The sequence below is a fragment of the Scleropages formosus genome, chromosome 18, assembly GCF_900964775.1.
Source record: "Scleropages formosus chromosome 18, fSclFor1.1, whole genome shotgun sequence".
Taxonomy (NCBI): domain Eukaryota; kingdom Metazoa; phylum Chordata; class Actinopteri; order Osteoglossiformes; family Osteoglossidae; genus Scleropages; species Scleropages formosus.
The window spans coordinates 15,202,597-15,223,626 of NC_041823.1; the positions used below are offsets into that span (position 1 = coordinate 15,202,597).

General features: G+C 43.3%; 1 protein-coding gene across 2 annotated transcripts; it reads left to right on the forward strand.

Moving 5' to 3' along the window:
- Positions 1 to 112: 112 nt before the first annotated feature.
- On the forward strand, positions 113 to 15,902 carry LOC108926798 (nuclear receptor subfamily 2 group F member 5-like). 2 transcript variants are annotated; one of them, XM_018739746.2, is made up of 5 exons: positions 113 to 1,381; positions 11,488 to 11,768; positions 12,169 to 12,415; positions 14,490 to 14,559; positions 14,655 to 15,902. In XM_018739746.2, the coding sequence occupies exons 1-5, from the start codon at positions 1,015 to 1,017 to the stop codon at positions 14,833 to 14,835; spliced, it is 1,146 nt and encodes a 381-aa protein (XP_018595262.1). In that variant the 5' UTR covers positions 113 to 1,014; the 3' UTR covers positions 14,836 to 15,902. The 2 variants fall into 2 exon arrangements, with proteins under 2 accessions (XP_018595262.1, XP_018595261.1); XM_018739745.2 differs by having other exon boundaries at positions 14,490 to 15,902.
- The last annotated feature ends 5,128 nt before the right edge of the window (positions 15,903 to 21,030 follow it).

Consider the following 21,030-nt stretch of genomic DNA (forward strand, 5'->3'; position numbering starts at 1 on the left):
CATGGAGCGTAGGGCCTTCTCCTTATATGGCAGTTATGCCCTAATTAGGAAGGCGCCCGCCGAGTTGAGCGCATGCACGGCTGTTTAGTGTCACTTTCACCAGATTCTCCGCTGTAGCGCTCAGAGATGGGAGCGACGGCCAACGGATGAAAGGCGCTTGGCTCTCCAAGTTTTTTTTTCCCCCCAACTCTCAGCGTTTTCGTATTACTACGGAACAGGTCATTTATGGTTCAAGGGCGCGTGCATTTACGCAATCCCTCTCTGCGGTTCCCAGATTCCTTTAAATGGTGGAGCCAACATTTGAACTTCTTCCTTGCTTGTTGCTGTTGCGAAGTGCGATCCTCTCAGTAAGCTCGTTTGAAGTATCGTCTTCTACTCTTACCAGTATACTTTCGGACAAAGAAAATCGGTCAAATGGTTATTTGTTAATTTCTCTGTTTCTCGGGAAGTTAAGGAGAGAGAGAGAGAGAAAAACAAAACTTTGACAGAGTGAGAAAAAGAAGAAAACCAGTGTGGGGAAGAATTCCGGACTTCTTTGCAGAACCGTAGCTTGATCTATTTATTATTCCCTATTATTACGGGACAACTTTACGAGGACCTCCGTATAGATGGTTGCCTGGGACTTTTGTGTGAACACCTTTGAACTTTAAGAGCGTGTTTCTGCATGCCTTCTGCCTTTCCGAAAGTACGGGAGTCGCAACTGTCTTACGTAATATGAATGTTGGTTTAACACACTTTTCTGACCGGATCTCGCACCATCCATCGCAGTAGTTAGCGGAGAAGTGGAAGACCTGTAGGCACTGGGACTCATAGTCACACTAAGAGAGTTTCATAGCCTGTCTCTGGAAGAAGAACAAGAAGAAGAAGAAGGAGGAAAAGAAGAAGAAGCAAGCAAGGGGAAACATTCGTGCTCGTCTGGCTTGTTTTCCCAGACGTCAGGACGGATTTCCATCTCCTCCCTGTGCGTCAGACTCACGCTGTATTTGTTGTTCGGAAAGAGCGCTTCAGGATAGCATGGCAATGGTAGTAAACCAGTGGCAGGAGAACATTTCCACAGACCCCGGGTCCCAGCTGCAGATCTGCGGCCAGGATTCTGGGGGGACACCGGGAACACCGTCAGGTTCCACCTCGGGGAACGATGCCCTTTCCGGGGACAAGCTTCCCAACGTGGACTGCTTGGTGTGCGGGGACAAGTCGAGCGGCAAACACTACGGGCAGTTCACGTGTGAGGGCTGCAAGAGCTTCTTCAAGCGATCGGTGCGACGGAACTTGAGTTACACCTGCCGGGGCAATCGAGACTGCCCCATCGATCAGCACCACCGGAACCAGTGCCAGTACTGTCGCCTGAAGAAGTGCCTTAAAGTGGGCATGAGAAGAGAGGGTGAGTGGAACAGAATAGCAGAACTGCCCGGGGTGCTCTTGTCTTGTTATTAAGGTTAGAATTGTATTTATTCAGCTCTCGCGTTTGACCAAAGAAGGGATTTAAACTTTGAGTTGCCGATCAGTGCGCAGCACGGTGGCGCAGCGGTAACACCGGTCGGGTGGCCTTAGTGTCGCACTTTGGTGTAAGTGTGTTGATCAAGGTTTTTTTTTTCTTTTTTTGCTGCAGAAAACGAGTAAAAAAAACCCCCAAAGAGCTGTGGACACTCGTGGGGAGAACCGTTCACTGGGAACTGCGTGGCACGTATTATACGGCACGGCTCGGTTCAGTTTTCAAGTCTGCAGTAATTATGCTTCTTCTGGGAAAGACCCTCTTTGTTTGCCCATTAATTACGCCTGATGTTTGCAGGAGGACACTGTATTTCCTGTGTTGTGTGTTATTAAGAACGGGTCAATTAGTGTTAACTGGGCACAATGGATGGCGAATTACAGATTTACATGCACAAGAGACTCTTGAAGCTTCACTCAGGCAGAAAATCAGCCGGCCGGTTTAATAACACTTATCTCACGCAACACGCTGGTTTACTATGGCAAATTCACGAAATGTTTCGGCGTTCCGAAATGGAACAAAATATAACATCAAGTTTGGCAGCTGATCAACCTGAGTCATGAAATCAAATCAACATGTAGCGGCCGAGGCTACCTACGTTATTTTAATTATTGAATAGGTAATCGCCTTTAAACTGTTGAACTTCTTCTACCAAATTTGTAATGTCCTTAATTTGCTTCATCTTAAAGTTTATCATCTGAAGGGGTAAACTTACCGTCTCTTGCAGTCATTAATTTAAGATGAACGCTTTCTGTTGCGAGACTGAATAATAATTATTATAATACCGTTAAATGAGTTAAATAAACTAATCTGGATATTCCGCGTTCTACTCTAAAGCTCAGTTTGATGATGGAGAATTTGATGTAACTACTTCTTAAATAGTTTTAAGGTTACATCAGTCATCATGTTACAGATAACACAATTATTATCTTGCAAGCTTTTAGCTTTTTTTTCTTTTTACCAACAGCAGATGCAGACTAAGCGACACTGTCACTGTGTGTGTGTGTGTGTGTGTCTTCCACCTTAGTCCACCTCAGTTCAGCTTCATCTCAGGAAAATCCCCAACAATCACTGTATACACTTAAAAAAAGGGAGGGGGGGGTCGTAATATTCTCGCTGCAGGGTGGTAGTGATTTAGTGATTTTTTTCCAAAACTGCTCTAGACCTGATGAAATAGTATATACTACAAACAGGCTGGGTCTCCTTCACTAATGACATCCAGTATGATCATCTTTTTTTAACAGAAACTGTTCCATTGTTAATGTAGTACATCAAATACACAAAATTTTTATATTTATTGAAATGATGTCAGCTGTGCAGCCCGAATTGTGCTGATAATATAGAGCACCGTGTTAGCAACAATAATTTAACATTGGGATCTGGATTCATCTTCAGGGAGTTAAGTGTGAGTATGGAGTTGACAGAAAAAACTACAACTAATGAATACACATTTCTAATTGGCTCTTTCAAATTTTAACAGTTCTAATTTACATAACAAGATAATGTATGTGGGGTGTTTAAATTGGTAAGCATAGTTTTGTAAAACAAAATGAAGATGTTGGATCTTGAACAGCAGACTGCTGGGTACACGAACATACATTTTCTATTTAGCAGACGCTTTACTCCAGAGCAACGTGCAAGAACTGTTAACAGTGACACTCAGTCATACAGTATGTAAACTCCTTAACTGACATGAGACACATCTAAGGACCATGACTGAATTCCAGAAAGACTGAAACAGATTCAGACCCACGTCCAAAGGCACAGCCCAAGTGCTATGAGGCACCAGCGCTACCCGCTGAGCTACCATGCTAGGGCTGAAGTTATGTGTGTTATTAATTAATTTACTTGTAGATGTGGTAAATTCTGCCTGATCAGGCAAACCCTGTGGGACAGTAATTTATTTTAGCATGATTAGTAACGAAACTATGTTTCATTCTTCATTAGGCATGCCTGACCTGGTCATCAGTAGTGTCATGTTGTTCTGGCCTTCTCTCGGTGTCACATGTTTTTAAAATTTATTTGGGCAGAAAGACAATTCACCTGTTCTTTCGGGTGTCAGTTAACTAGTAACTGAAATGTTAAAACTTTCAAGACCAGGACCCTAGAGTCTATCATGACGCATTCCAGCAGAACCTCAGTTTATCGCAATTTATTAAGAGCTTTAATGATGATGCAATAACTTTTCAAGCAATACTTTTGGCAACCAAAATCATTAGTATGAAGAACTGGAAAGTTCTCTGGACTCTGGGCTGACAGGTCTTGTGGGTTTTTCAAGGCTGATGCCGAACCCTTTTCCAACGTCCTTTATTTTTTGCATCTATAAAATAACGAGGACCGGCAACATTGTTAATAGTTTGAGATTAATTTTAGCTGTCAAGCGGGCCTTAAAAAATTTGATCATACATTTGTTGAAATGCTGAATGGGGTTCATTGGGCATCTGTGCACGTTGTACAAAATTGCTCTCACAGTGGGATATCAAGGTAGTCGAAGCTTTACTTGGCAAAGCTTTGTTAGCAAAGTTTTACTCTAGTGACAGCTACTAAATAACTAAAAATGTGTGAGAATTTGTGAATCTGTTGCTGGCTTAATATTGATAATGTTAGGTATTCAGTAGGAACTGCAGTGAATTTACTTGTGCAACACTCTCTCCCAAGCTATTTGACCACAAAGTTCAATGGTAAAGCGTTATCTTTGGGGGAGTGGGTAGGTTAGTGCTGCTGCCTTGCACTTGAGGAACCCAGGTTCAACTCCCGAGATACTCGCCCTTAAATGGCTTTAATAAAAACTACACGTATAAATAGGTAGTTCAAATGGATAAAACATAACAATGCTTTCCCAGGCTAGGTGACCACAAAGCATCAGCTGAATAAACAAATTTACCATTGAAATTCACTTCATGTTCCCACTAGCTACAAATTCCAAAAAGCTATTTGAATGTATTTTCATTCGCAATGTCTGTAGATAAACTGCCAGCATTACTTTATGTAAATTATGCCATCATGTTGAGAAAAAGCCTGTTTTTTGTTAAATTGTCTTATTTTTGCTAAATTTACCTGCATGGCTGATACTTAAGCTACTTAAACTAGGAATTTAGAACTAAAATGTAAATGCTGATGAGTTTAAATGTTGAAAACTGTAGCATGTTTCTTTTTTCTTTCACATCCAACTCTGGTAACAACCTTTCAGCGCATCATTTGCTAACCTGATGTCTTGCTATGTGTGAGATGTCAGATTCATAGAATGCTGTAATCATCACTTGAACCCTATATATATTTATACTTATTTTTAAATGTGCCATACACAAGCCATCATATATCAGTGCCAATAACTGTAAAACGTATGTGTCGGTACCAGTATTGTTCAAGTACAAATCTGTTTTGTGTCTTACAGTGGAATTAATGAAGTTAAATGATTTTCCAGTGATATATGTTCTTGTTATGCTTTGTTATCATTTTGTTTAAAATTTAGGATTTCTTTATAAAAAAATTACCTATAGTCGCAAGCATTTCTTTTTCTGAAACCCAGAGTAATGTTTTTTGTTGTACTCTTGTAAACTTTTTCTTTATATACTTTAATGCGAAGAACCTTCCCCAAGAGGGCAAAAATCTGCACAGTTCAAAAATTCTGCAGCAATGTAATTCGTGCATATTAGAAGATAAGGAATCTAACCCAAACATGAGCTAACACAAAACTGTTGTTTAATGAAATAATAAACATCAATGTTGTGATTATTTTATTTCCTGATAACAGTACTGTAATGGTATGAGACTACAGCCTTGATTGCCATTGTCAACCTTCATCTACTGTTTCATTTAAACTAAGAATCAAAGTTAAGTAAGGGCTATTTTTCATATTTACAGGCACTTAACGTGCTGAAAAATTATAATCCCTGAAAGGTGACATTGCATACATTTTAATCAATAGACTGAATGTTATACAGGTAGCTGAGTGCAGGCTCTGCACAGGTCAAGGATCTTTCACCTGCTTTCACTACACCCTAGTGGTGGGATGCTGTAAGGGGTACCACAGAGGACAGACAAGGTGCTAGAAATCAGTAAAACGGCTAGGCCTGCAATCGCAGCTGGCATATGCACTTTTCCATCAACAGCTGTGAGTGTCGGGAGCTAAGGCTTTAACCCCCTTGTCACATGGGCTCTTGTTCACTGGTTTCAGTCTACAGCACTTTGTTGGGTCTGACGTCTTCACATCAAATCAAACAGCTTGCTTGCAGAAGCTAAAGAAATGCTTCGGAGAAGTGTGACAGCTAAATAAATAAACCTTCAAGCACTGGCAAAGATCCCAGATCAGTTCTGAAAGGAAAAGTCAGTAGCTTGAGTGAGCATTTTTCTCACATTGACCCCATTCCCGCTTCACTGTGGGATATCACCTGGGCGTGGGGCGGGGGGTGTGGGGTGACACCCGCGAGCTGTACGGACTTGGGGTTTGAACAAGCCGACTGACACTGGGAAAACTGTCAATGTTATCTTTGTAAATTTTAATTCCAGCAGCGGTTGTTCACCTTGATGTTGTTTCTCTTCGTAAAGGAGAAATCTTAAGTGATTTCACGCCTCATCACAACGACATACATGAGATCCTTCTCCTTCTAAACAGAGATAAGCTCATAGCCCTTTGTACAGTATATTAAATGAAACCCAGGGTATTTTTTGCCCTTTCCCCCAGTGACTTTCTGAGGCTTTGCGTTGGTATGTTTGGCACCTTCAGGTCAGCATGACGTCAATGGCTGACATTCCTCCGCAGCTAAAGGTGGCTCTCAAGGAGGGTACAATAACCACTAGCAGAATGGCGCTGACAGACATGCATACCTGCACCGGCTTGGAAGGTCCAAGGTGTACAGCTGCGACCTCGGACAAACGGAAAGCTCAAATATTTCGCCATTCTTCCCCACCGAGACAGGTCATTTGGTTCAGCGCCAGCTGGTCATGGGTTGTGGATTTTGAAAAACTCGCTGTATTCATTATTCAAAATACATCATCTCGCAAAACTCACTTTTCAGATCGGACGAACCAAGAACACATTCGTTGTCGCAATCCAGTTACGATGTTTTACCTCGTGTTAATGTATTCAGGTACTTTTACTTATGTGTCATTTGCGTTATAAGTTGTAGAACAATATGATAAATATTAAACTTATTTAACTTGTACCTTTGCTCAAACAGTTTAAACGTTTTCATATTGACAAGCTGAAGTCGCAACAGCTGGAAAGCTCACTGTTTTTGTGGAAGCCTGACTCTAGAGTAGAGTCTCTTTCACCAGACCTGTACAAGTATGGTGTAACACAGCGTTTACTTAAGGTCGTGTTTCTGTGACTGATGGCTTTGGCCGGCGGCAGCGAGGTCGCCACCCCTGGCGCACGTGTGTTGAACCGACTGCCTCCGACTCCCGCGACCCAGGCTCACCCAGCCTGCGCTCGGCGTGAGATGTAGGTCAGGGGAACCCGGACATTAATAATGGAACGGATGGAAGCAAAGATCAAGTGTGAGGGGCAGCCGTGACACATGGGTAAATGTGGCCACTTCTAGGCTGTTGCTACTGAGCGTGCGCAGTAAATACTTCGGGAAAGTATGTGGGATTCGACAGTCCAGGCACAGATCTCCCGTTCACGATCTGTGTCGGCCTTCAGTTAGAGTAGCTTAGGCGTTGCGAGCTTGGGGATGTGCTACTTTCTACTCAGCATCAATGACTGTTTTTTTTTCTCTCTCCTTACATCATGGTGTCAGTCAGTAATAGCCATGTGACACGTTTTAAATTCACATTTTTAATTTTGCATTGCGTTTACGTTGCATGTGTTATAGTGGGAAGGGGGGCGCAGTGGGTTGGACCGCGTCCTACTGTCCGGTGGGTCTGGGGTTCGAGTCCCGCTTGGGGTGCCTTGCGGCGGACTGGCATCCCGTCCTGGGTGTGTCCCCTCCCCCTCCAGCCTTACGCCCTGAGTGGTGGGTTAGGCTCCGGTTCCCTGTGACCCTGCATGGGACAAGCGGGTCAGAAGGTGTGTGTGTGTGTGTGTGTGTGTGTGTGTGTGTGTGTGTGTGTTACAGTGGTCTCCATCAGAAGGAGATGTTTTCTTTTTCACTTGGCTAATAGATTCAAGAAGAATTTTCAGAAATAGAACACTTACTCAGGCACAAAGTTAAAGCTGTAAATAAAAAGAAATTACTCAACATAGGGGGGGCGCGGTGGCGCAGTGGGTTGGACCGGGTCCTGCTCTCCAGTGGGTCTGGGGTTCGAGTCCCGCTTGGGGTGCCTTGCGACGGACTGGCGTCCCGTCCTGGGTGTGTCCCTTCCCCCTCCGGCCTTACGCCCTGTGTTACCGGGTAGGCTCCGGTTCCCCGTGACCCCGTATGGGACAAGCGGTTCTGAAAATGTGTGTGTGTGTGTACTCAACATAGTTCCTTCTTCACCTTCTATCAGTGCAGCTCTTAAACTTTCTCACGGACAGCATTGAGAAGCTTCCGTACTGCTGAAGATAATATCGACCTTCCTTAATATATCCATAAATCCCTGACACATCTGAAAAGCAGTGCGACGGACAATGAAAACCTTACGGCATGGGCCAAACTTAGGTTTAAAATTCAGGATTACGGCAACAGCACAGTCACAGTAGCTTTGTTTTACATAACCTACTGTAAGGGGTTCGACTGAGGCAACATTGCTAAATGCTCATAAAGCCCCAGGGTACTTTTTCAGATGTTTATACTTCAAGGCTTTCGGTCGGGTATTTTTTTTTTTTTCGAGGGCAGTTGAGTGAGGAGGTGGAGTCGAACTGTGGTTGGCGTACGAGAGCAGAGGGGAAAGTCACGTTGCCGTGCACCAAATATGTGCTCAGAGGCCAAGGCCAGACTTTCTGCATTGCCTCTGTGTCATCAGCATTTCCGAGGTATTTGCAGGGAATGTGAATGACTTTCTGGAAATAGTTCATTCTAAGATTGGGCAAGACTGCTTTCACCCTGATTGTTAAATAATTACTTTATGTTTGATCTACTTGTATTTTCATATGATCAGTCCCGCTTGTTGTCTGAACCAGTCCATTAATCCTCACCGTACTGCGCTCTACCCTGGTAGGAGAGCCTGGTTTATATTTTTACGTGTTTTCCAGCGACTATTTCTTTTTATTTCTGACCAAAAATGCTGAGCACTACTTTTTGGCCATAAAGTTGTGCTGCCTTTGAGTAGTTTCTGAGAAAGTCTTTGTCTGCTGCTGGCATTGCGCCCTTTTGGCCGGTGTCTCATGGGAGGTGAGACAAAGGTCAGGTGTTTTCTGAGTCACTCCAATGTTAGATTATAATGACGGTGATGTCAGTGCCCCGAAAACTACCATCTGATAATAAGTGAATTAAGACGGGGAATCACCTAGGGCCTCGCAGACACAGCCCTTTGTGTGCGTGGACAGTTATCTTATTGTATGTGCCTTTCAAAGTATGCGTTTCACCTCTGCCAGAACATGACAGAAACAGGGACGGATTCGGCTTGTCAGACACCTCCGAGCGCCAAAGCTGCCGAAGTGTGCCGAGCTGAGCCTGCGAGTCACTCTCTTTAAGTGCTCTGTTTGGAAATTTCCCCGGTCCCCTGCCTCCTCGCACTCCGTCATCCGGTTTCATCCTCCCTATCCCGTGGAGGTGTGTCTATTCCTGTCTTTCTTATTATTTAAAAGCACTGGACTTTTTATCTCCCGCAGCGTCTTTTAACATGTCCGCTTTACAAAGCGGAGCTAATCAAACCATGCATATCACATGTGGGAAAATTACAACTTGTTTACCTGATCACAGGTGAAAACCTGTGTGCTTTCGGTGGTCTTCGTGTAGACAAAACACTTGTCCCTGTATTTCAAGGATGAACTTCTTTATTTATTTATTTATTTGAAGGCCAAAATTTCGCACAGATATGGGAAAATGTAAACCCCGTTGTACTTAGTCTCTGAATTTTCCGAAGCAACATTATGAAGTGAGTTACCCCTTATAAAGTGTGGTTGTATTCAAACTGGAAGCATTTAAGACACATATGTGTCTAAACGGCAGGGTTTAATGTGCGAGTGATGAGTTAGTTGTGTGAATAGAAATAAATACACAGACCACATGTTTCTTGGGAAATAACACTTTCGTTACGTTTACGAAGGAGGTGTAAATCTAGTATCTAACCGGGAAAGTGAGTTGAAAGAGTTTGAGAAAGTACGGCAAGATAGTAAGGCTTCGGTCATGTGTTTATCTGTCAACACGCAGTAAGGGGGTAAAAAATTGGACGTGGCGTAAAGGGCTAACGATATTTGTTAATTAATAGACAAAAAGGAGTTGATAAAATAGTATAACTGTCTTGCACATGAGAGCGTAGGGCTTCAGGAGCAGTGGGTGACGGAGGCTGGCCTCCGGGTGCCCCCGCGCCTCGGGTTCAAGGATTGGTCAAAGCGCAGTGTGATAAACCTCAGCACCTTCCCCATCATTCATTCATGGTGGAGCTCAGAGACCCGCAGCTGAGGAGAGAGAGCCGTGACACCTTGCACATTCATATTTCACACCCCTCTCTCCTGCGCATTTTTAAAGTGGAGTGCAGGGCAGAATTCCACAGTCCCACAAAGCGTTTTTTTTTTTTTTTTTTTTTAAATCAGACTGTTAAATTATATATTAAAGACAGGCTTCGTTTTCTACCCTTGTATAGCATTACACAAGCATTACTCCATTTTAAAATTTATTTCATTTTTGGGAAAAATTCTCAGAAATTCCGTGTTAGTTGGCCTACGCAATTTTCTCAAACTTGCTGTTAACGCTTCGTGAGCATGAGCACGTAAATGTTTGTAAGAAATGCGGCACTAGCTCCTTAATCCTGGATAATTAAAAATGAGCAGTAACCCAAGCTCTTCCAGGATCCAGTAAGCTGTTAATGGATCAGTCTCTCTGGCTTTCCTGTTCACAAAATGTTATATGCACCATATGTAGTATATTTCATGTTTAAGTCCATCTTCAGTTTAATATGCATAATTGTATAGTCATTGGTGGTGCGGTGGTGCAGTGGGTTGGACCGGGTCCTGCTCTCCAGTGGGTCTGGGGTTTGAGTCCCGCTTGGAGTGCCTTGCAGCAGACTGGCATCCCATCATTGGGTGTGTCCCCTCCCCCTCCAGCCTTATGCCCTGTATTGCCAGGTTAGGCTCCGGCTCCCCGTGACCCTGAATGGGACAAGTGGTTTGGACGGTGTGTGTGTGTGTGTGTGTGTGTGCATACTCATTGGCTCATGGAAACTGGTGACTGGAAGCACTTTCACATTTAAAGACCGTGTTATTACCTGCTCAGACTTATGCAAGTGGTTAAGAAAAACGTTATAGTCTCTTCATACACTTTCACTTGCTGGAAAAACTCCTGTATTAACAGTACTTACTGATTGCAAATATGGTTAAAAAAATTGGAACAGCTTTGTACAAAACAGCATATTAATAATACAGTAATAGTTTTATTATTTGAAAAAGATAGTTGAAAACAACTTAAATACAGCTTTGTATGTTCTGTTTTTGTATACACTGCTGAATATATTAACTTAAGTAATTAAAATGAAATATATTCTACTTTAAGTACAAGAGCTTAAGTTCTAGTGGTTGATATATTTCTGGTCAGGCATCTTGTTCTCTTTTTTTATGTTTTTATTTTAAGTCTTCAGAAGAAAGAAGCCCACTATTTACACACACACACACAGAGAGTTTGAAACCGCTTATCCCAAGCGGGATCATGGCGAACTGGACTCTAACTTGGTAACACAGGGCTCAGGGCTGGAGAGGGAGGGGACACACCCAGGACGGGATGCCAGTCCATCACAGTGCACCCCAAGCAGGATTTGAACCCCAGACCCACCTGAGAGCAGGACCCGGCCAAACCCGCTGCACCACCGCTCCCCTCTCAGGCGAAGAAACACTATACCCAGAATTGACTGGTGGTACCCTTTCAAACACAACATTACGCTTCCCTTCTAACTGTGAATGTTCTTCTGCTGTTTTTCAGCTGTACAGAGAGGCCGCATGTCCAACTCACAGACCAGCCCGGGTCAGTACCTGAGCACCAACAGCGAAGCGTACAACGGCCAACCTTACTTGTCGGGCTTCATCTCTCTTTTGATGAGGGCTGAGCCGTACCCCACCTCTCGCTACGGCACCCAGTGCATGCAGTCCAACAATCTGATGGGCATCGAGAACATCTGCGAGCTGGCTGCCCGGCTGCTCTTCAGTGCCGTCGAGTGGGCCAAGAACATCCCCTTCTTCCCAGACCTTCAGCTTATGGATCAGGTGAAGCCAACAGATTTGCACAAACAGTTGTGTGTCAGAGACTAGAAGTTAAAAGGAAATGTTGAGAGGGAAATTTCGATGGGGAAAACCGAGCAGATGTTGAGTTCCTTTTGTTGAGCAGGGTAACTGTCACTGAGTAAAACTTGACTCATGGTGATCAGTCATATGGTTTTCATGCTAATGGCAGAGAGGAAATGGTTTACCATTTATTAAAAATAACAATAAATTACTATAAGATATGAATTATAGTCTCCATAGTCATTTATTCACACTTTTTGAGGAGTTTTTTTCTCAATACTCTAAGCAACTACGACATTGGGTTGATGACTGGGTGACAAGCTGAGGTCCACACCCACGTTTGCCTGGCTTACTGGTAAACTAACAATGTCTGTGTCCCTAGGTGGCGCTGCTGCGCATGTCGTGGAGCGAGCTCTTTGTGCTGAACGCCGCCCAGTGCTCCATGCCCTTACACGTGGCACCGCTCCTGGCCGCCGCCGGCCTGCACGCGTCGCCCATGTCCGCAGAGCGTGTTGTGGCTTTCATGGACCACATCCGCGTCTTTCAGGAGCAGGTGGAGAAGCTAAAGGCGCTGCAGGTGGACACGGCCGAGTACTCCTGCCTCAAGGCCATCGTGCTCTTCACCTCTGGTCAGTACTTTGGGCTGAGGGAAAAAACATTAAATAGAAGCTTAGAACTCATAATCTTACCTCGGCTTTGCGGGGATTGTGTGAAGTACGAGTTGCTTCGGTTAATCCAAAAACCTTGCACAACAAAGACGTTTAAAACGTCCCAGTAATATTATTAACGGTCAGCCTTTTATCCGTCCAGTCGCATTTAAATTTTTGCCGTCATTAATAGCTAAAAATGTTCAAAAATTGCTGGTTAGTTGATGGTTTCGCGCTACGATAAAAGTCACGAGATTTCTGAGAGATGCTTGCAACATGCCTACAAGAGAGCTAAGATTAACAGGTGAAGCCACGTCACGTGTTCGGTGTCACCAAGAATCGCATTTTGAATGTACATTTCTATTCGTGTACGAGGTGTCGTTATGTGGTTTTTGTTACGGGTTTGCTAGTGACCCTCAGTTTTGAAAAATACATTCATTAAGGGATGCAAGAGAAGTGCGTCACGATGAGGGATGAGGACTCCGTTGTCCTCCGGATGTGGGCGTTGCGGTTGTGTTAAGAGGTGTGTCGCACACTTGTATTTATTCTCACGTGGGTTCTCTTATCCCCTTCTGTGTGTCGATCCTGTCAGAAACGCTTCTCCAGCCTCTTGCTCCAACCTGCGCGCTTCCGAATGGATGGCTGAACCCTTCCGCACTTGTTTTCTCATCCCTCGCTCCTTGACGCTTCCATCTATTATTGAAAGCAGGCAGGCAGTCCCCTCCTCTCTACACCTCCCCCTCCCCCCATCCAGACCAAAACACCAGGACTAAATAATGCATGCTGAGGAGCAGCCTGGCTCTGACCTACATAACCTCTGTCGCTGGAGGCGTCTGTGTGATCCGTCCTTCTGTCCAGGCCAAGGCCTCTGCTCGGCCAACCCCCCGCTGCGACCTGGGAATGTGAGCTAACAGGGGTCGACACTCTGAGCTCCGAGCCCTGGCTCCCTGTTCCATCTCGTCTCCTGTCATGCCATCTTGTAGCTTGTCTGTTTCCCTAGTCTGTCGGCTCCTCCTCCGCTGAGATGGGTGCCCCCCGGCGTTCTCCTCCCGGGAGAGTCCGAGAGTGGGAGCACCTGGCGCGGGGCAGCTCGCTTAACCTCCACATGATACGCCACTTCTCCCTCTAATACGTGCGATAGACGCTAGAGATGGGGAGAAATCCTCCTTTATGTGAAGGGGCGCTGCATGTCAGCTTCATAGTGTTTGTGTCTGATTGACGAATGTAGAACTGGAGTAAACTGCACCGTGCCCTACTGAGGCCACAGATCTGCCCGGAAACCCTCTTGTGACTCCCTGCAGTAAACCTCCTCTTCATCAGCTGTGGAAAGAGGTTACAGAGCTCTCGTTTACAGTAGAATGGAAAAGAAAAATACACATATGGTAAAATATCCCTTGTAATCCATTTGTTTAAAGCTTATGAGATCTTTGTCTTCGAAAATCATTGGTAAGGTGCCGTTCAGGGCCAAGGTTCTAAACTGGAAGCAGCTGAAGCTCCACAATCATTTTTATCCATTTTAATGAGCTTTGCACTGGAACCATGAGTGTTGCAGCAGAATGAAGGAAATGACCCAAATTTGAGGATGGATTGATTTCTAATATACGTTTACCTTGCTGTAAGAGAGGAGGACACAGCTCAGGGAACGTGAAATGCTGGATCATCCAACATGAATCACTAAAGACCTTTGATGTCTTGGTCAACTGCAGTGTCTCCAGGGGGGTTATTTTATTTATTTCTTACAGATTTTCTCATTTGACGTATAGAATTACTTAACTGTAATTCACTCCTGCATAAATGAACGGTGGAAATAAGTGCATTTGGTCACTTTTGACCTCTTACCGTGAAGTGTTTTGCTGAAACATGAATTCTGGATGCAGTAAACTAGAAATAAAAGTTATGCTGGTTCTAAAATGAAACATGCTGGGTTTTGATTTGGACTAGTTTATGAACCAGATTGTGTTTGAAGTCATTTTCTGCTATTCCGCAGGGAAGACAGCATGAAGCTATGTGTTCCGAGTGTCTGTTTTGCCTACCTCCCTATCTCATGTCCCTGCAGATGCCATAGGCTTGTCGGATGTGGCGCATGTGGAGAGTGTACAGGAGAAGTCCCAGTGTGCCCTGGAGGAGTATGTACACAACCAGTACCCCGGTCAGCCCAGTCGATTCGGCCGGCTCCTCCTGCGGCTGCCCTCACTGCGTGTCGTTTCCTCACCTGTCATAGAGCAGCTCTTCTTCGTGCGACTGGTGGGCAAGACCCCCATCGAGACACTGCTGCGGGACATGCTGCTCTCCGGCTCCAGCTACAACTGGCCATATGTACCTGTGCAGAGGGACCGGCCGATCTCACTCCACTACAACGAGAATGGACCCTGACCGATCCTCCCTCTCCCCGGCCCCAGTGAGCCATCCGCCCACCTGCCTGCCCCATCTCGATGCCCCTGTCCCACTGCAACACAACCCACTTTACCAACGCACTGGTCACCCAACCCAGGGCTGAGAACAGACCTACTGCACATGCCCTGCTCCCACCTGCCAGCCTTCAGCAGAATGTGAAAGGGAAAAAATACATGATTCACACGCCAGCACAGATACTTCAGGTTAGAGGCAAGGCCATCGCTCTTTTCTGAAGAACATCAACAGAACCTTCTGATGGACAAAGCCAGATGCATTGACTTTATGCAGAGATGCATATCTTTCTTAGTCTTCCGGACAATTAGGTTGCTGAAGAGGCCTCTACTGGGATGCCAGATTTACTTGGACAGCCTGAGATATGAAGGGTGTAGTTCATAAGGGTACCATGAAGTGTAACAGCATAATATGTCCATATGTGCCCTATGAGTGCCTAGGAAGGCACCTACAGAATGTTGTCTGGTCAGAACAGTTGCAGCTTAGTACTTTGAAGGACAGCAGCCCGCTGTGAAAGAGGCTAGTGTGCAGCCCAAAAGTGGCACAGACATGGATAGCAGCCATCCTCATCCAAGCCGGTGTGACCAGAGGTTGTGTCTGTCGCGATGGCATGCGATGAGATGGTGTCATTGGCAACTGGGAACCAAAAAGTCACCACGCTGCAAGGATGACCTGCTCTAGGTGTGTCTGCATACTCAGAGCTGCGTTCAGCTGTCAGTCAACAATTTTCTTAGTGTATCTGATGAACGCTCAGAACGTGTCTTTCCATCCTCTAAGTGTCCATAAAATTCACGGTGAGCTCACAGGAAAATGCACCTGTCGTAGTGTAGATGTTGTACACTATTTGATATCGGCAAAAAATAAATATGTCAAGGAGTATTTCTAAATCATACCATTGCACTACAATGTCAATGATTTAAACTGGGATTGCAAGCCATTGGGACAGTGGGGGAAAAACAGACTTATCTCAATTATTATTAGCTCCAAATAATGTTTCTACAAGTTTTTGTTTAACTCTGTATGGAAGATGGTCAGTATGGATTCAGTTAAATAAAATATTCATTCACAGAATTTCTTTTGCTTGTGTTGCTTTTTGAACTCTGTTGCTAAACTAGAGAAGGTGATTTCATTCCAATAAAAATACTGCGGCAAGGCTGCCAAATTTAGATTACGGTCTAATAATGGGGCTGTTAATCAATGCCTAAAAACAAACAAATTATAAGTTTATACTAAACTATGCTTATCAGCAGAATTCATCCAGAGAAATATTGATCCTTGGCTAGGTTAAAACAGTCATTACTTTGTCATTTCTCATTACTTTCTTATATCGTGATGGGCCTTGGGTTGTTTTCTATCAGCAATTTGTATTACATTCTGTGCTTCTAATTTGTCAAGAGATGTCGTGAAAACATAGCAGCTGCAATGAGCTCAACGGAGGAATCGGCGCAACTGGCTCTCAGAGGTGAGATCTCAGACTGTGGATTTGGAAGATGGAAATGACCCTGATGCCTTCCAGGGCTAACAACCAGATCTGTCTTGTGGATTTGATGGGAGGGTTAACTTAAGGTAGCAGCTGGCTGAGGGAACTGGCCAGTGGCCCCCTGGCAGGGCCGTCATGTACATGTGTTTGATAGGCTGTCGCCTGTAGCTTACTGTTCCCTATTTCCATGCATTGCCAGTGAAGCTTCCCTGACTTATGCCCTCGTTTCAGTGCCGTCACTCCTTCGCACAGTGATGTGACAGCGGGGGCACAGGGTGACCATAGTCATAAGGGAGCAAAACAATATAACTTTAAAAGAGCCAGTGCTTCAAAAAATGTTTTAATTTTCTCTCACCAACAACAAAAAGTTGTTTTGCGAACGACCTCCGAAAGCCACTGCCTCTTTAAAAATAATTTTAATTGAAATGTATACTTTTGTAATTAAAGTAAGTGAAAATTAATTATCCTAGTGATGAATCCTAACTGCATCTGTTAGTCATTTAAAATCTCTTTTTTGTGTCGCCGGTTCTATTAGCCTTTTGTTCTTGATAATTTCTCTCAAAAAGGGGTAAAAAGATTATTTCCTTTGAGTTTTGTCTGAATTTAGCTGATGAGGTGATTTCTCAGTATTTCTAATCATGTCAATTACTTTAAATGTATGTATATATCCATATAAAACAAACACAAATTGATCCTAGTTTCATAGATCCTATCTGTCACCGTTCCCAGTTTGAACCAAAAATTAGCCAGAAGACATACTGAATAATTATCCAAGCTGTGTATTATAATTAACAAGAATTATGAGAGATATTGTGTTACTTGGTTTGCTGAGCAGTCCAGGTAACTACCAATTTTTGTTTCTTTCCACTTACTGTAATGAATTCATTCACTTTCCTCCAGAGCAGCCTACATACAATTAAGTATCCATTTATAAAATTAGGTCAGGTTACTCAAGCAATTGAGAGTAAATACCTTGTACAGACTACAGGTAGAACTGGGATTTGAACCTATAACCCTGGGGTCTAAAGGCAGGTACTCCAACCACTATACTACCAGTTGCCCCAGCCTAAGCCTGAGGTACAGTGTTGACAAGTCCATACCAGAACAAGCTAAATTCTTATTTAGGGTAGAAAATAAAATCAGGTGTTGAGTGCTGACTATTTGAAGGTTTTCATTGCCGCCCATGTTTGGCTTGACTTTGTTTGGTAAGTGTCTTAAGCATTTGAGTGTCAAGACCTTGTCCTGTCAGAAAAACCATCAAGTTTCATCTAATCGTTGGTTGGAAAATATCAATATGCTTTTATTTTGTCTCACAGTACCTGAGCTGTGCATTTAAGTGTAGGTTTGAATCCAGGCCAGGGGTGTGTGGAGTTTAGCTTGCATGTTTTCTCCGCATCGACAGTCCAAAAACATGCGTGACAGAAAGCAAAGGTTAGCCATCACTGTACCCTCCTTTACCATGAAGACCACAAGAGAACTCCTTGTGAGTGGCTTTTGCCTTGATGGAACTCAGAAATAACGGAATGGAATAATGTAAGGTACCTAAACATTTGAAATTATTTAATTTGACCTACTTTTAAATTACATTTAAAACTTCTAAGATGTTGCTAACTATACTGACATATGAAATTCATTTATCTTTTCATCTTTTTCTGCAGTCAGACTGAAAAAGAGTCCCACAATAAACCACTGCTTGAAATGACAAATGCAGTCAGCACAGAGATAAATCATGCAGAGCAGAGTGATTGCTGTTGACCTCCACGGGCTCCATAACAAAAGGGCACTTGCATGCGTTTGACCAAAAGACCTCTACTATTTGTTGTGACACAGTCTCCGTTTTGGCAAAGTATTCCGTGGATAAGTAATATAAGAGCGTGAGGCCTAGAGGGGACATCATGATTCAGCCTCGTGATTTATAGCATGGGTGGAAGAGGGAGGCTGGGAAGGACAGACAGACTTTTGAGTCGCACTTAAACCATGAACGTCAGTTACAAGGGCAAGTTGCCTGTCCCCAGGGGATTCACCACCCAGCAGGGTCCCAATCGATAGGCAAGACGTCAAATTGAATTGAGGTCATCCTCTCTTCCCAAGAGGTTCTGTTTTTGGGTTCTCCATCAAGGCTTGCAGCCACCACTGGACATGTGCAATTGTGTTAGTGATTAATTCCTGGAGAACACAGCTGTATTACAACCAATGGGTCCATTTCAGGGGTTGCAGGTTTCAAAGCTTTCTGGTCCAGATTGGTCATGAGAGAATCTGTTGACAAAGGCAAAACAATCCTATAATGTAAAATAGGAGGAGATCCTTAAATCTACAGATCAATGTCTGTGTGTATACTGCTGCCAAATTGCGGAGGGAGGTTTCGTGACATATAGCCATCCTCCTCCTTCATCTTCCTCATTTGCTCTCCCTTTGCCTAACGCTATAGCAGAGTTTCATCGTCATTCACATGCAAAACCAAAAAACTGCCATCCCTCTTGCAAAGTTAGATGCCTCCAATGTTCCCCCTATGAATCCTTAATGGCAGGCTGACTCCGATATATAGCAACACCATCAATATTAATGTGGGAGAAAGTTCCCCCAAAGCCAGTTAGGCCACAAGGCATCAATATTGATGGTATTATGCTACAGCCCTGCTGCTTAGCAAAACTCAAAAGATGGTTATTGCAGCAAAGCAGTGATTTCAAGCCAGTAAATTTCCCATGGAGGCAGAGTACAGTCTCATTATGACCTGCCCATGTCTTGTCTGTGTACTTGCCAGTTAATCACCTTCCACCTTGTCATTTTTTCTCGTAAACACGAACCCTACGAATAGGTACATAAGACATGTATAACTCGGATTCAGCATCTTATTGGCCATGCCCAATGTACGTGTACTTATCTCCTGCTTTAATACCACATACACAGGCAGTTAAGGATACGCTCTAATGGAAGTATTGACAACATCATGACCTGGACAAGTACTGAATCAGCACAAAACCCCTCTTAATATAGGAGACACTTTTTTCTAAATCTTTGACATTCTACAGTAATTCTTATCCGTCAGGACTCAAAGGTTTATTTTTAAATGTTGGGTTAATTTAAATCTGTCAATCCGACCACTTAATTTCAGGAACTGTTTTTATAACTACCCAAAATGCCACGTAATATTTAATTGTCTCCCTTAACCCCTTAGCTACACCGTGCTTTTTCCTTGTTTTACTGCTCTTTCGTTCTAATGATATCATGTTCTTTCCATAACACTCCCCTCTGTTTAAACACAGATATCATTATGCTGTTGGTGTTTCTGGGTCACTAAATTAAATATTTCAGACTGTTTATTTTTAGTGCCGCATGCTCCCAGTTTGTGTATGCTCTCCTTCTGTATGCTGTGCTCCTGTTCCTGCCTCTCTTGCTGCCATCTCTATAGGCTTTATTTGACCTAGTAGTTTATGCCCTTAGGACGCTCTTGTGAACCATGGGGGAATGGTCTTTGTAGACTCTGACGAACTGAGAGGAGTCAGAATGGGCTTCTTTTTAAAACATACTTTTCAACTAATCTGCCATTCAAGTAGATCTGATTCTTGCACTTGGGTTTTCAAGCTATTAGTGTCACAAAATATAAAGCCAGGATCTGAGGAGACTGTGACTGCTACATGCATTTTAAAAATACTGAAGAAGGTACACAAACAAGATATAACATATTATTGATTATTTTTTTCTATTTTTCTGTTACCCCCTTAGTTTTGAAGATGGATTTTGTGTGTAGTTCAAGTCATTGAACTTCACTGTGAACTGCAATGGACCAGAATATTTAGTATGCAGCTGTTCCTTTGTTTGTGAGACAAATACCAATGAACGCATTTTTTTGCATCCATGCATACAGAAATCCAGTCACTGCACTGTCACCACAATTATTCTTTGTGGCTAAGGGACACAACAGACATTTTGGTCTTCTTCGATGAGCTTTAGGAGGTTAAATTGTCTCAGAAAACGCTCTCTGTGTTTCTGTAATTCTGAAACTTCTTCCATTAAATATATTCCAAATTCAGAGGAAACTGCAAACCACGTTTTAAAGAATTGCAGTATGTGTAGATAGTTTATTTCTGCAAAAATGTATCAAATATCATTCTGTATGATTTTTACACTGCAACAAACAAAATATGTATCACAGACATGTATTTCAGAAATAACAAACAATTGAATTTATCGTTTCTCCTTTACTGCCCTATCTGCAGAATGTCATTTGTGCACTTGATTATGAAAGTCTTGGTATAATGCTGCTGCCATCTCACTCTTTTTTTCTCCATCTCATCTTAAAGGGAGTGTTCCTGAGCATTCAAAAAAAAAAATTTTAAACCTAAACCTAAACCTTTCAGGTGTGCTGTCAACAAACCCTCAGATGCACATCTCATTAGCAAGGCTAATTTAATGATCATAAATTCTCGTGTAAACAAAAAAGGCAGAAAACTATTTTGTAGAAATCAGAAGTAAAATATTAATCAAAATGTTACGTGCAATACACACATATATGCAAGGGAACAGAGTCTGCGGTGAAGCACACTGTTTAAAATATATACAGACAGCTCAAGTCTGCCGTTCTTTTTAAACTCATTGAAAAACTGCTATATTACTACAATCGGCTGTAAAGCAATAACACGGTACAGAAAGGTTGAGAGTAAAAGCATATTCCATTGACACAGAAATTCACAGCAGATATGAAAACACTTCT

What these genes read in the sequence shown, in the direction of transcription:
- LOC108926798 (XM_018739745.2), top strand. Translation starts at nt 1,015, where the DNA reads ATGGCAATGGTAGTAAACCAGTGGCAGGAGAACATTTCCACAGACCCC. An exon ending in AGTGGGCATGAGAAGAGAGG is followed by an intron (nt 1,382 to 11,487) that starts GTGAGTGGAACA and finishes GCTGTTTTTCAG; the next exon opens with CTGTACAGAGAGGCCGCATG. An exon ending in CATCGTGCTCTTCACCTCTG is followed by an intron (nt 12,416 to 14,489) that starts GTCAGTACTTTG and finishes ATGTCCCTGCAG; the next exon opens with ATGCCATAGGCTTGTCGGAT.